Genomic DNA, 15,592 nt, shown 5'->3' with positions numbered 1-15,592 from the left:
GTGCTCTAACCACCTGGTCATACCGGGCCCTTAAAATAAGACCCAAAGTCCGAGCGCTTTCTCTCCATTTTTTCATCAGTTCTGGTTGTCTCAGTGGGAAGCTGTACGAAATTTGAAAATGCAGAAAATCTATTTAGTTGACAATTACCATATCATAATGACAATAGGAGAAAACGTCAAGCTTAAAGTTAAAAAATAAAATAAAAGTTATGACTTCGTGTGTTCAAAAGTCAAAGTTCACCTCAGTTAAGACTTAAATAACCACCATTAAGCCTAATTCATGTAAATTTAATATGTTGGCAGTGACAAGTCAGTTCTTATTAATTTATTAACAGAGGTAAGATAAAAAGAAAAGAAAATAAGAGAAATTATTTTTTTTTAAAGAAACGACGCAGTATCAACTCCTGATCTTTTGTTACAGTTCATTATTTGACCTTAAATACAACGTTACAATTTGAAAACGACACTACGTCTTAGCAACTGAAAGTACCAACAAAATTAAGCTTCACGTGAAAGGGTCAATGCTCAATCCCAGTGGTGGTTACCACGTGCAGCCGAAACAGAAAACAAATTTAAGTCACGAAAGAGCCCAGTTGCGTCCAGGAGCAAAGGTTATTTTAATGAAAGGGAAAGGTTATATGTACAGACAAATATCGAATGATAAGTGTAATGTCATATTGACCCCGGGTACGTTTACCCAGCAATAATTGTAGATCGTAATTGAAAAAACATTTAAAACATCAAAATTTCAATAAAATATACAAAATTCAATTAACAGGTGTTTAAGGCCCGAATGATTTAAAAGTTACAGAAAGGTGTTTCCGTCAACAAAAACGTAGTTCAGAATTTCTTGGCTAGGTGTCAGCGTTAAACTACTCTTGCAACCAGATCCTATGCTTGATAAAATTATTCGTGTTTATTAAACACATCTGCTAAATAAATGCGAAATATACGTTTTATATATATATATACGTATAGCATTCTTACAAATGAGCATAAAATTGAGAAGTATTCTTGTTATTTGTAATATAATTTTTGGGTACAAGAGCTATAATATTTAATTTTTATATCACAGAAGTGAAAACATCGCGGAGACTTTTTAAACCTTAACAAATATTGAAATAAACGAAAGAAAAAAAATCTAACAGCATGTCCATAAGTTTTTTTACGTGAGCTCCTACTTCTCCAACATGCTCGTGATTGACCGGCAAATTCCTGATAAACCTGATTGGCTGAAAAAGCGCGAGCATCAACGTGCAGTCTCCAGGACACACAGTTCACGTCGATGCTGATTGGTTCTTGGACGACCTGCACGTGAACACTCTGCTGCGTAAAAGGCTAAGTAAGTCCTTTGGAAACTGCGTTATGTTCGAGGCTTAAGGTGCTGTGGGATTTCGGAGCTGTAATACAAGAAAGCTAACGTCAGGAAAGCTGGCAGTGTAATCTACAGAAGCTAAAGGTAAGAGAGTAAAATTACTTCACAGCTACGAGCTATTCTGGCTTGTGATTGGTAGCATTAATTGATTTTAAAAAATGATCCGTGAAGTAAGATAATTATATTCATCTCCAACTTAAATATCATATAATACTTTTAGTAAATATTGGTGTGTGTTTTAGCGATTGAAATGATGATATAAGATTACTAATAATTCATCGTCTGTTTTTATATTTAGTAATACCCAACTGAACAGTTTTAACATATATATCCATTACCTTATTAATAATTACAAATAAAACATTTTTGTGTGTAGAGTGTACACTTGCAATTTTATTTACTAAAAACTTTGAAAAGTGAATTGGTTTGTTTTTCATATAAATTTTTATGTTGCAATCATTACTTTATTCTAGATTTAGTTACGAAATTTAGCCTGCTCATTGAGCATGCGTTGTTGGAAATTAAACAGCTGACGTAGCGAGCCTCTTGGTGCAGGATTTAGGGACACGTTGTTGGATTATTGATCGATGAACGAGTAGTCGTCTGCGTCTTCACATACACGAAATCTCGTCACTTCGCGATTTTGAATCTCGTAGATCTACTCGGTATAGATGCCAAATACATTTCATATTAATTATTGAACACGAGAAGAAAATAACTCGATTTTTTTTAATATATGTATTTATTAACTTCCACCAGAGGAGTTGCTAAAAATTCTACAATAATAATTACAACTAATAATCGTTTTAATTATTGAAACAAGAAACTACACAAAGCTGCTATGACCAATTTGGTCTAGTGTATCAATTGTGCACCCTAACGGTGATTTTGGTTAATTTGTGATTTGTCATATACTAAACCAATCCACAGATGTTTCTTTAACCTCTACACCAAATGTTTTGAACCTTGATTATCAGTTGTCAACTTGAAACATATTACTTACGCTTGGAGCTAAGTCCAAAATTTAGTGTTTTGAACCTTGCCTGTTGGTTGTAAATTACAAACGTATTATTTACACTTGGAGCTAAAAACAACATTAAGTGTTAGGAGTTCTTAGAAGAAATAACGTTTTTTCTTCTCCGAGTTTATAATAACGCACTTAAATCTGTTTTGTTGGAGGAGAAATCTCAAATAATGATTTTTGTGCTATGATAAAAGCTTTAAGCTTCATAAACGTTTAAAAGTTTGTTTGGATTTTTTTTTTTCTATTTTCATATGTCCAGGTGGTTAGGGCGCTCGACTCGCAATCTGTGGGTCGCGGGTTCGAGTTTTAACTGAGGTGAACTTTGACTTTTGAACACACGAAGTCATAACTTTTATTTTATTTTTTAACTTTAAGCTTGACGTTTTCTCCTATTGTCTTTATGATATGGTAATTGTCAACTAAATAGATTTTCTGCATTTTCAAATTTCGTACAGCTTCCCACTGAGACAACCAGAATTGATGAAAAAATGGAGCGTAAGCGAAAGCGCTCAGGCTTTGGGTCTTATTTTAAGGGCCAGGTGGTTAGGGCGCTCGACTCGCAATCTGTGGGTCGCGGGTTCGAATCCCCGTCACACCAAACATGCTCACCCTTTCAGCCGTGGGGGCTTTATAATGTGTAATCAATCCCACTATTCGTAAGAGTAGCCCAAGAGTTTGCGGTGGGTGGTGATGCCTAGTTTCCTTCCCACTAGTCTTACACCGCTAAATTAGGGACGGCTAACGCAGATAGCCCTCGTGTAGCTTTGCGCAAAATCCATAATAAACAAAATATTTTCACTTTGATACAAAAAAAAAAAGTGATAAGGTATTGTTATTTGAACTGAGTTTTCTATAGACTTCTACAGTTTTCTTGATTTCAAGACTAAATCCACTTAAATTAAAAATTACACGATACTTGTAACAAGCTATTTATCGTAGTTGGTCGTCTGCTTTTTTCTAATTTACCTCACGCCGTGCTTGGGTTGATAATTAATTTTCTTTTGTTCCAGAAATAGAAAGCAGAAAAAAAAAGTAGAATCCAGCATCGTTCCAATTTTTCCGATATCCTGCACAGAGTGTGTCCGTTAAATTTGAGATGATCATACCCGATAATTCGCCAATATTTCCTCACGATTTCTTCACCAATTACCGCTGTACTGCCAGCACCTATCCCTACCGTGACGTCATCAGTTATTCTGGGAATGCCCCTCAATACTCAGAGATGCCACCTATTCGGTCTTGTCTTGCGGCACGAGATGAAGATGACGTATCTCACGAGAAACAGCGCTATCCAAAGCCCTGTAAAGGAGAGAAGCGTGTTTGTTTCGCAGATGACAAAGGTCTTGCTTTGACCCATGTTCGGATAATGAAGGAAACGTCAGACTGTCCGCCTAGCTGGACCGACCAGTTTTTAGCACAAGTAACCCAAGGTATAAAGACGGAGGAGGAGGAGGAGATCGAGAATCGGTGGGAGGTTACTTTCCCCCAACCAGCTTCTGAATACATGGAGTTTCGTAACAAACTAGAACAGCAGCGCGTTTCGCTTGAAAATGTGATCATTAAGAACCGAGAAATATCTGGCACTATAAAAGTTAAAAACGTCTGTTTCAAGAAAGACGTTTTTGTTCGTGTAACTTTTAACTGTTGGTCAAGTTTCGAGGACTTTCCCGCCAATTATGTCAATAACGGACTTGGAGATATGACGTCACTCTTTGATACGTTTTCTTTTTCCGTGTCTATTCCTTCCGTAGCGTACAAATATGAAGCGATCGAGTTTTGTGTGTGTTTCAGTTGTGAAAGTTCTGAATTTTGGGATAATAACGGAGGAGCCAATTACAGGATTCTTACCGTTAGGAAAAAGAGGGCAGAAGACCACTCCAAACTTGAAAAATTTGTAGATGCTGTGACAGCAGACTTCAGTTCCTGGGCATCCTTCGCTAGCTGGAATCACTTACCAACGGAAGGGCCATATTGGTGATCCCGTCCTAATCACCATATGGGGCGCTGTATAGCATAACTGAGGGGGCTTTACTAGTATAGGCGCCATTTCCAAGTCTAGTTGAAGGACGACGTACTTGTAACTCTAAACACGAAGTCGGAAAGGTCATTTGATGACGTAATTGAAGACCATTAATAATTTTTTTAATGATAAATACATTTATGGAACTTCGCACTAACATTAGTGTAATTGGGCATCGTAAGATTTAGAAATGTATTTTCGAATTGGCAACCTTAAGTTTAGGTAGGAGGAAACTGATACATTTATTGTTTTAATCTGAGTACAGTTTTAGGATCATTCTTACCTAGAGTTACAGTGTTGGACATTTTGATTTTCTAGTAACAGTTCTGTTGAAGTTGTGTGCAAGCGGGAGAACAGTGAAATGAGAGAAAAACAAATTCGAAACTCTGGTATAAACTAGATGGTGAAATGAAGGGAAAACAGCCTCGAAACTAGGATTTAAACTAGATGATGAAATAAGGGAAAAAGAGCTTGAAACTGGGGGGGGGGGGTAAACTAGATGATGAAGTGAGGGAAAAACAGTCTGGAAACCCAGGTGTAAGTTAGATGGTGAGTAAGGGAAAAAACAGCCTCGAAACCCTGGTGTAAACTAGATAGTGAAGTGAGGAAAAAATAGCCTCGAAACACAGGTGTAAACTAGATAGTGAAGTGATGGAACTAAGGTTGGTGGTTATTGCTTTAGAATGTGATAGCCGCAAAGGATGTGATGGCTTGAAGTTCATGGACACCTATGTCGTTTGTACAACCCACGTGGACACCAAAACCTGAAGATGATCGGGTAAGTTTTGACTACTCTTACATCAAGTGTAGACGTATGTGTGTGTGCCTTATTTCACATTGGACGTAAGCAACAGAAGAAGAAAAAGCTACAAGTAATTGAAACACCTTCTGTGGGGGGGGGGGGAAGAATGGGTAGATAATTTACTAAGTAAGGTTGAAGTGGTTTCAACATTAAATTAAGTTCAGAAATAACTGAATATGTCAATTTTTAATTGCTCCCTTATTATCAGAAGGTGCTTGAATAATAACATTTCTGTACGAACTATACTACTTTTTAGAGAAAAAAAAAAGATTTGTTGTATAATAAATAACTCCTTAACCGTCTAATGCACACTGTAACGTACAGGCAACAATTCTATCATTGTTGCCCGATGCTTATACAAATGCTTCAATTCAGTAGATGAATGCTCTTACTTCCAGCTAACAGTCTAAATAAATTATGAAATTATTTTTGTTGGTTTCTCAATTAAACAATGTTATTTCTAGGTAACATTCCTATTTATAACTTACTAAATATATTTTACAAATTCATTTTAGGCCTATTTAAAGTAATTAATTTTTTTTTTTTTTTTTTCCATTGTATATTCACAATGTCTGCGATAGATGGTTGGACAATGTTTATACCCCACTTGATTAAGTTTGTTAGTTACATGGTCTATAATTACAATAATCATATACACAAAATTTTTAACTAAGATGGCAAAAAGTTTGTAATTTCAATTGTTGCTGCTAGGATTTCTCGCGGTTTTTACGTAGAAGGTATGCGAGTACACACAATTTTTTTTTTTTCTTTGGGCAATTTATTTGACCCTTTGTTTGGTATCGGGGAAAAATATATAAAAGGTATATACCCTACCGGCAGTAAACTGTATTTTTAAAAAATGCAAAACATAAACAAGTCGGTTATTTGATGATTAAACAGTTTTATTTCGTATAGTATTTTCACACAGCTTCACTATTTTTTTGTATTTATTTTTTTTTCCTTAGGGTTCCAGATCTTGGATATTGTAGGTGACTCTGTGACCAACATCTGTAATGGAAGGGCATCAGTGGCGATTTGTCAAGCTGGTCTTCAAATCATGTACGCCCTCCATTGGCTGTGCTTTGAACGAATATATATTATATTACGACGTAATAGGAGAAAAGTTATCAAAGGTCAAATTATTTACGTGTTTGTAGTTATAGCGGGTCACAGATGTATCTGAGATGGTCAGTAACTTTCAGAGGCCTGCATGTCCGAATTTATCATATCTTGGATACTGACCACGTGTTTCTTGCGTGTTACGTGAAGATTTTTACCCCCAAAATTAAACGTAAGATGCTTCTTATAAATAAGACCTCAACGTACTGATTTTGATTATAATTGATTCGTATTTGCCTGTAAATGTAAGGAACTGTTTTCTGGCTGAATGGAGAGGGGGTCTCATAAGATTCTTCAACATTATTATTCGATTGCTTTGATTCGTGGGTCTTCGTTTTGAAAATCCTGGCACGTGCGTTTACACAATTCTAGTTTTGTACATGTACATTCTGAGCTTTTATTTTTATGGATTTCTCTTCCAAAGGGGTTGGTGTTTTTTTTTTTTTTATACTACTACTACTACTACTACTACTACTAAAGATTGAAAGTCAATATCTGAGTGACGTATTTTAAATCTACGAATTTATTTCTTTGTATCGAACAAGTTTCTTAAGTAGCCTAGGTGATTTGAGTAAGGGGCCATTTCTGTAGCTAATGTAACCCTAGAATCTGAGAACTGTACGTTTTTTTCGTGAGTTGTAGTTAGTATAGAGATAACCATATTTTATGTTGTACGAGTTGCTGTTTGTTTTAAGATGGGGCGTTTTTGTGATCCACTTTATTAACGTATCTAGAGTACGTAATCGTGGGAAGTCGTTTCGTAAGAATCTATTGCTTGTCGGTTGTGTAAGTGATTAGGAATACGGGAGGGCTGAGTACGTTATATTAACGTTACTGTGCCGCTGAAAAATTAGCCGTTTTCCGAAAAGTGGAGTCCATAGTTTTGTCGATATTTCGTTACCATGGCAACGATTTAATATATGCTGCTGCTCAATTTGTTGTCATCACGAATCAAAATTTTAAAGTTTGTTTTTATTCTTTGCTTCGTTTCTTAGTGTAATGGGTTTTCAGTCATGTTTGGATAATGTTATTTACACGTTAATAATATATTTGGAAAACAAACAAAACTAATGGTGTGCCAAATGTTAATTTCTTCTATAATTAAAATTATGTGTTACCGGAATATGCATATTAAGGATTAAGAAGTTTTAACCCTCATTTTGAAAGCTAAAGTAAGACCCCCCCCCCTCAATTAGAAATACCGTGTTAAAAAAAAAAACCACGATTTCCATATATACGTTGGTTGTGCTATGTTGAAATTACTGAAAATATTCAGTACAAATTTTGAATGTTTATTAACGACAGGTGTCGTTAAACCTTGTCGTATAATATTATGAAGTTTAATTATACTGATTATAGCAGAATAATTAGTTCCGTTCGGAGTAGAAGTGTTGTTTTTTTTCTCCCTCCCACCCCCCTGACTCTGGTTGGGAGTCCACAGCAGTAACAAGTTGTGTTTTACTCTTTACTTAATTTGTTATGTTTCTCTTTTTTTTTTAACTGTATGTTGACCATGAACTTACGAGTGAATTATTGAGAAAGTGAAAAATATCAATTGAATTATTTCAGTGGGTGGTAAAAGCCGCCCCTATTTTGTAATAAACCCCTTCACAGCTGGTTAACATTATTTTATAGTGTGAACTGGACAAATTGTACATTAAAATATTTCATTAGTGATTTTTGAGTCTCGTGTGAGTTTTAATCAGACTGTCATGGATGACTTGTGCAGATGTTAAGCCTAATTCCCATACAATCACTTGGGCGTATCGCTTCCACTAGTTCTGTAAGAATCTGTATTTTTTTTTCACTCTCTCTAATGATCAATGAATGAATTTAACTGTTAATGAGCACAAGCATCACGTGACGGGAGGGGGGGGGGGTCTGTAAAAGCTTTCACTTTTTTTTAAAGTCGCTCTCATCTAATTTTGAGTATCTGCTTTCAACGTTAGAAGAGTCCCCTAACCAAAGCATGCGTAAGAATAATTGAATCAATTCATCCTACACCAACCGATAAGGAACACTCGGGACGAATAACGAAGTGCGCATGCGTGTTTACGTAAAGAGGTCACTAAAGTGGAGCAATGTTTATCTCGTGCTTTTCGAACTCTGTTATGGCGAGAGTACCGTGAACAATTTTTTCGGAGTTCACTGTGTATACTAAAAAAAAAAAATCTACAATTTCAGAGTCAGTTTCTAATTAAATATTCCTAATTCTGTGACAACTTCTTATCCAGAAGGCGGCATATTTCTGTTAAGTTAACAAAAATAACTTCACGTAACCATACTATAAAAATTAAAATACTCTTACTCCAGGGCCTAGTGGTTCACACACACTCTGAATTGAGGGTCCGTGGTTCGTCTCTTTGCCGCAAGATATTTTTGAGCAATTTGGGGGTTGTAGATGCGTTATATGAGTAACGAACAATTCTTTTTTTTCTAAAAAATAGTCGCTTAGAGTAGCCCAAAGCTTGTATCTATTGATGGTTGTGTTTTTTTGGATTATTCGGTAAAAAATAATAAACAGGAAAACGTTTATTTCTTCTACCTCCAGTTCTACAAATTTGTCAAGCAATAGGCCTAACTTTACAAGTAATGCTATTCACTTACTTGCAGGCCCGGCATGGCCAGGTGGTTAGAGCGCTCGACTCGCAATCTGAGGGTCGTCGGTTCGAATCCCCGTCACACCAAACATGCTCGTGGACGCGTCATAATGTTTCTGTCAATCCCACGATTTGTTGGTAAAAGAGTAGCCCTCTAATCTTACACTGCTAAATTAGGGACGGCTAGCGCAGATAGCCGTCGTGTAGTTTTGCGCGAAATTCAAAACAAACGCTTACTTGCTACTTTCTCTCAAATTTCTAGTTTTTCGTTGGAGCACAAACTCACGATTTATAAAACTGGATTAACTAACCAAAATTATTAACACACTCGTTAATTCTGTAGTCGATCCAATCTTCTTATATTTCTCAAACTCTCAAGAAAGTTCCAGATTCCACAAAAAAACTCGCCCCCTATTAACAAACGCTTACATTAAAATACTAAAAACAACTTTAGCACGGGCTAACCTTTGTGTATAAAAAGAAATTTGAAGATTAATGAGTTTTATATTATTATAACAATAAAAAAGAATCACGACAGTAGCGCTTGGTTATTAACACGATATTCAAATTAAAAACACGCGAGGTCCAATCCTCGAGCAGCCACCACTGCGCGTGGAAACGAGCATCGTATCATAAATCTCCGTTTTTCAAAGAATGCGCCGTTCTTCCACCACAAAAACTAATCCCAAATTCCTGGTCTCGAATAACAAGCAGGCATAATTTCGAAACGGAGGAGTGGTCAGGAAGTCCCTTAATAAATTGACCCCTCGTTATAGAAGAATTTAAACAGACAGATAATTGTGGAAGAGTGCCAAACATACAGATGACTTTGAAAGTTCTGAAAAAAATATTCGTTTTTTTTTTTTTTTATTCATCACACACTTTTTGTTTTCACGATACCGAGTGAAAATTTAATCATAACTACCGGAACAAAGTTAATTATTTAATTTTTTTTTCTTCTTCTAAAACTGTAACTAGGTGTCATCACTGTATATTGACACTTCTATATCTGATTTGTGTTTTGTATGTACAATACAGTAGTTGTATATCAAAGTGCTTTTATTAATTGTCACATAATTTTTATTCATTTATAACGCCCCCAATGTTTTGTACGTTCCGACGTGCCTGAAAATGATTGGCTATGGAACAGAAACCCAATTTCTATAGTCCACGTGGCCAGAAAGGATCAATTATGGGGGTTATAGAGCAGCTAAATAACGGTGATTTCCTGTATGGGTGAACCTTGTGGACTCGTAACGATAAATCCCTTCTGTTCAGCTTCGAACAATGCCTGTTGAAAGTTGTTAATGAGTTGTTCTGTTAAAGGTCGACGCCCTTAATCCCGCGGAATGAGTGAGGTACTCGAATCCGCAGTGGTTTTTTTTTTCTTGTTTTGTTTTGTTTGGCTATACTTCTTCTGTCTACTGTTTGTGTTATTAACTTTTCCGCTGTCGTCACTTCCGTACAGACTTCAGAAGAAATATGGCGACGCCCACTGTCATGTATCGGTACAATTAATGTGAAGGGAAATAAATATCCAACGTACTAATTATCACTGTTGTGTACATAAACACACTAATAAAGTTTATCAAGCTCCAATCCACCAATGGAAGATTAACAATTTGCCTAAAATATTCTTAGTTTTTATGGATTGTTGTGATCAGTCAACAATTTACCTAAAATATTCCTAGTTTTTTATGTATTGTTGTGATCAGTCAACAATTTACCTAAAATATTCTTAGTTTTTTATGTATTGTTGTAATCCGTCAAGTAGGAAGATCTAAAGATGGTGGCAATAATGTAGTAGAATGGGCAACAGTTCTTATCCACAAATAAATAAATAATCCATCACCGCTGTCACATTGAGTTGAGTTTTCATTATTCGCCATTTTTATCCCTCCAGTACGCTTTTGTTCTCCCCCCTGCTGATCGAAATATTCTTATTTTGGCATGGTGTGGTGGAGACTAAAAAACGCAGCCCTTGAGTGAGCGGGTAAGTTACCTTATAAGGAAGACCGTAGACAAAAATGGGGAACAACTTGGAAGTGTCTAATTCGGTGCTCGATCACCGTCTATGAAACACACATCATTACGTTGTTGTCGGATTTTTTTAGCGCTGAGCTGCACGGTGGACTATCTACGCTCTGTCCATCGTGGGATATCGGACCCCGGATTTTAGCTTTTTAAGCCCATAAACTTACCGTTGATCCAGCGAACGACCACACATAACTATAATGGTAAATAAAGAGTCTTAAAAAAAAAAAAAACGTCACCGAAAAGAGCTTAAGTAATTAAATTGTAATTTTCATTTTACGTGGTTCAGTCTGGGGGATTATAACCGTAAAAATCAGGTTTCGAGACCTGCGGTGGGCTGAGAAAAGGTAGTCTATTGTGTAGCTTTGTGCTTAAAACAAACATTTTTGTGAGTACAGCTCCTTATTCATGCCCCCCCCCCTTTTACAGGAGCATAGCGGTATGTCTGCGGACTTACAACGATATAAACAAAATATCAAAATCATCACAAAAACCAAAAATAATATTTCTCCTTTACCTAAAATTAACAACCGGTTCAGCTTTAACATTGTAAGTTCTGTTTTAGGTAGAGCCGTAGCCAAGAATTTTGAGACACCCGGGACAAGTTAGTCCTCAGACCCTCCCTCCCCCACTTCTCCTCCCAAAACAGGGAGCGTATACTGACGTGGCCTGCCATGTAAACAACCCTCTATAGTCTGCGTTCGTTTCTTTTACGAAAACTTTACTTAATTTTAAATTACCAATGATAAAATGTGTGTTATTCAATAGTTTGTAGAGCTATAAAAGTCACATATTTCCAGGTTATTTAAACATAACGTTCAACATATGATTCCTTATATACAGGTCATATTTACAATATATGACCCTTGTATACCTCTATAGTCTATAGCGATACATTGCTTACGTACAAACAACTAACGTTTGTCTTCTGCAAGTCCAAACATCAGCCACTACACGGTCACTCTAATAAGATGCAAAATACACGAATTACAGTATTGTTGCGTCATCGAGTCACATGACTACTGTGACGCAACGTTTCTAGAACTATCGTGTACTTTGGCGAATGTTCTAGTTCTTACTAGATATAGGGTAGGCTGGTATATAAAAGAAAGGTAATGTAATGTAATGTGTGTGTAGACAGTGAGTAATTGAACTGCAGTCACGGGGTATTGTTGAAGTTAACGTTCGTTCGTTATAGTATTTGTTTTAGCGCGAGTACTGAGATTAAGTGTATCGCAGAGTTATATTCGGAAATAATAAACCAGTTTTATTAAGAAAGGACTTGTGTCGTTAAAGTTTCGTCGGAACGAAGTTACGGAAAGTTAATTAACAATCGGAGACGTAACAGTATTATTGTTCCTTTAGTTCCACTTGGCAGTACTGATAACTCATTATATCCATACAAATATAACAGTACTGTCAGTTGTATGTATATATATAAATATAACAGTACTGTCTGTTGTATGTATATATATAAATATAACAGTACTGTCTGTTGTATGTTATCCATATAAATATAACAGTGCTGTCTGTTGTATGTTATCCATATAAATATAACAGTGCTGTCTGTTGTATGTTATCCATATAAATATAACAGTGCTGTCTGTTGTATGTTATCCATATAAATATAACAGTGCTGTCTGTTGTATGTTATCCATATAAATATAACAGTGCTGTCTGTTGTATGTTATCCATATAAATATAACAGTGCTGTCTGTTGTATGTTATCCATATAAATATAACAGTGCTGCCTGTTGTATGTTATCTATATAAATATAATAGTACTGTCTGTTGTATGTCCATGTAACTACTTCGCAGGTTGTGGATGGATCTTCACCAAATTTGGTATGGAGCTTCATTGGGTCCATGCGGGGGTACATACAAATATTCACTTTTGCATTTCTTCAGTTTTTATGGGCGTTTTTTTTACAATTACATATAAGGGAAGCAACTTTTCATATCCTAAGATAACATTTCACTAATCAGGGGACGGGTACTCCCCCTAGTATATATATATCTACACTGAATGGTCACAACTAAATAGACACCTATTTTTTCTGTAAAGGTGGTGTCTATTTACTTGTGACCTCGCTGTGTATATATATCTCACTCCCTTGTCTGTTGCTCTGTGTCAGTAACAATAAACTACTGTATTATAACTTCATGTAGTTTGTCAAACTTCGAACTTAAATGAATCACGTCTATTACGATATATTTTATTGTCAGGCCAGTATATATATATATATATAACTGTAGGTCTCATAATTAAACCGGGTATAAAATGTACGAACCCAGAAAAAAAAAAACATTGAAAAGCTGATAAAATATGCCATTCTTTCTGTCATAAATCCCTGCCAACACACACACAAACACATATTATTTACTTACTATAAACATAAATCCAGGTTTGTCCCACTTTTTTGTTACTGAACAAATTACGAACTTATGAAACTGACCTAAAAAGTTTTTAACTCGTGGATTGCACGTGACGCAAGCATGCTTATGTAAAGTACCCCCAAAAAAAGTGGATCTCCAACAAAATAGCATGATTATATAGCATATATTTTGGCGCCAGTTACGACAACACCAGCTTCAGTGAAATATTCGCCACAGTGGGGGAGGGGGTGAGATGATACATGTACAGATCGACTAGTAAATTTGTCTTATATATATTTTGTTTTATCTTTCTTAAATCCGTGTGAATAACAATATTTCCTGTCGTCCAAATCCCTTAAAAGTCATCTTCGTACTGTCATTCCAAAACATCCTCAGTCTCGTTACTCGACGTTATTTTCGTTAAAACCACATTCCTGGTTTGTTTGTTTTGTTGTTGTTGTTTTTCGTTTCCAGGTTACATTAACTGTTCTGGTTTGTGGTTGTTTTTCTTGTAGAAAAACTTCTCTTAATAATTCACCCATTACAAATGTTTTTATAGTTTAATGTATGTAAAAATGGGTTTCTCACTCGTGTACTGGAAAAGAACGTCCAGAAAACGTTTTGGAGAATGGATAATACTTTTTTTTTTTACGAAACAATGAAGCTGTGTATCGAACTCCTTCCCTCTAAATACTCCATCGGGACAGCGGTAATTCTATGAACTTACAACGATAAAATCTGGGTTTCGATTCCCGCAGTGGACATAGCAGATAGCCCAGTGTGGCTTTGCTCTAAAAACAAACCCTCCGTCACGAAAAGGAGATATGAATCTGGCGCCAAATTGAGCTATCTGCTGTATCCACCGCGGAAATCGAACCCCAGATTCGTAGACTTACCACTGTTCCATCGGGGGAGAAAAAGTTTGGAGCTGAAACAATAATAACATCAAGCGCGTTACTTAATAACGAGATCTAGCATAAATAAAGACATGTTTAGTGTAACAGTAAAACGTATATCTCCATGGTGGCTATTGAAGTAAGCTCATTATCCATGGAGACATGATCCATGGAAACCTTTCAAAGACAGTAGCTCAAATAAACTTATCCTATCTCGCTGACGTAAGCCATTTCCGATGTTCGTTCTTTTTTGTATTGCTTATAAGATTACAAGAAAGTCTTTTAACCCTAAAATATAGCAAAAGATAAAAGAGTGAGAGAAAGGGGGATATATAGCTTATTATTATTATGGTCTGTATACGTCATAATTTATGATTTTATTCATTTAATGTATTTTTACTTGTTTATTTTTATGAAAGGAAAGACAAAAAGGTCCTTTTTTGTTGTTGTTGTTGTGCCCACCGAGGATAGCGAGACCAGAGGTTTAGCGTATAAGCCCAGAGACTTATCGCTGTGCCACCGGGAGTAATTCACTTTGTAATTCAAATAAAATCCGTCTACAATATACAAAAGTATTATTTTTAACCGCATTCTCCACAAATATATCACAACCTGCTTTGAAAGTTTTTCTGGCAAGTAGCCAGACTGTTTTCTGATATTTTATAAAAGTTCTTTAAAAGATAGAAGAAGAAGAAGAAACTCACTTTTTCTCTCTCCCTCCCTCAAATGTCTGCACCCCCAATGGCACAGCGGTATGTCTGCGAACTTACAACGCTAGAATCTGTTCGTGTTCGTCCTTTCAGCCGTGGGGGCGTTATAAAGCGACGGTCAATCCCACTATTCGTTGGTAAAAGAGTAGCCCAAGAGTTGGCGGTGGGTGGTGATGACTAGATGCCTTTCACTCTAGTCTTTCACTGCTAAATTAGGGACGGCTAGCACAGATAGCCCTCGTGTAGCTTTGCGCGAAATAAAAACAAACAAACATACACGTTGATGCATTATTGGAAGATAGCTTCAGAATATCTTGATGACGTCACTGAAAAGATCTGAAAGCAGTGTCATCCCAGTGACGGTATAACACGTGCACGTTTAGAATAGTTTCAGGCTATGAACTGTCGTCTAATGAAACCATCGCTGACACCCACTTGCATCCATTAGGTCTGTACATAATATTTCACACTGTTGAATTTCGCGCAGAGCTACACGAGGGCTATCCCTAATTAAGCAGTGAAAGACTAGAGGGAAGACAGCTAGTCATCACCACCCACCGCCAACTCTGGGGCTTCTCTTTTACCAACGAATAGTGGGACTGAACGTAAGATTATAACGGCTGAAAGGGCGAGCAT

At 36.4% G+C, this 15,592-nt stretch overlaps 1 protein-coding gene across 1 annotated transcript; it reads left to right on the top strand.

Annotated features, from left to right (window-relative positions):
- Positions 1–1,343: 1,343 nt before the first annotated feature.
- LOC106464402 (protein phosphatase 1 regulatory subunit 3C-B-like) lies at positions 1,344–8,017 on the top strand. The gene is made up of 3 exons (XM_022392087.1): positions 1,344–1,459; positions 3,410–5,197; positions 6,187–8,017. Exon 2 carries the CDS (start codon positions 3,496–3,498, stop codon positions 4,375–4,377), a length of 882 nt encoding a protein of 293 aa, XP_022247795.1. The 5' UTR covers positions 1,344–1,459; positions 3,410–3,495; the 3' UTR covers positions 4,378–5,197; positions 6,187–8,017.
- The last annotated feature ends 7,575 nt before the right edge of the window (positions 8,018–15,592 follow it).

The sequence above is a fragment of the Limulus polyphemus genome, unplaced genomic scaffold (assembly GCF_000517525.1).
Source record: "Limulus polyphemus unplaced genomic scaffold, Limulus_polyphemus-2.1.2 Scaffold1640, whole genome shotgun sequence".
Lineage (NCBI taxonomy): Eukaryota > Metazoa > Arthropoda > Merostomata > Xiphosura > Limulidae > Limulus > Limulus polyphemus.
This window is presented reverse-complemented; position numbering and strand designations above follow the sequence as displayed.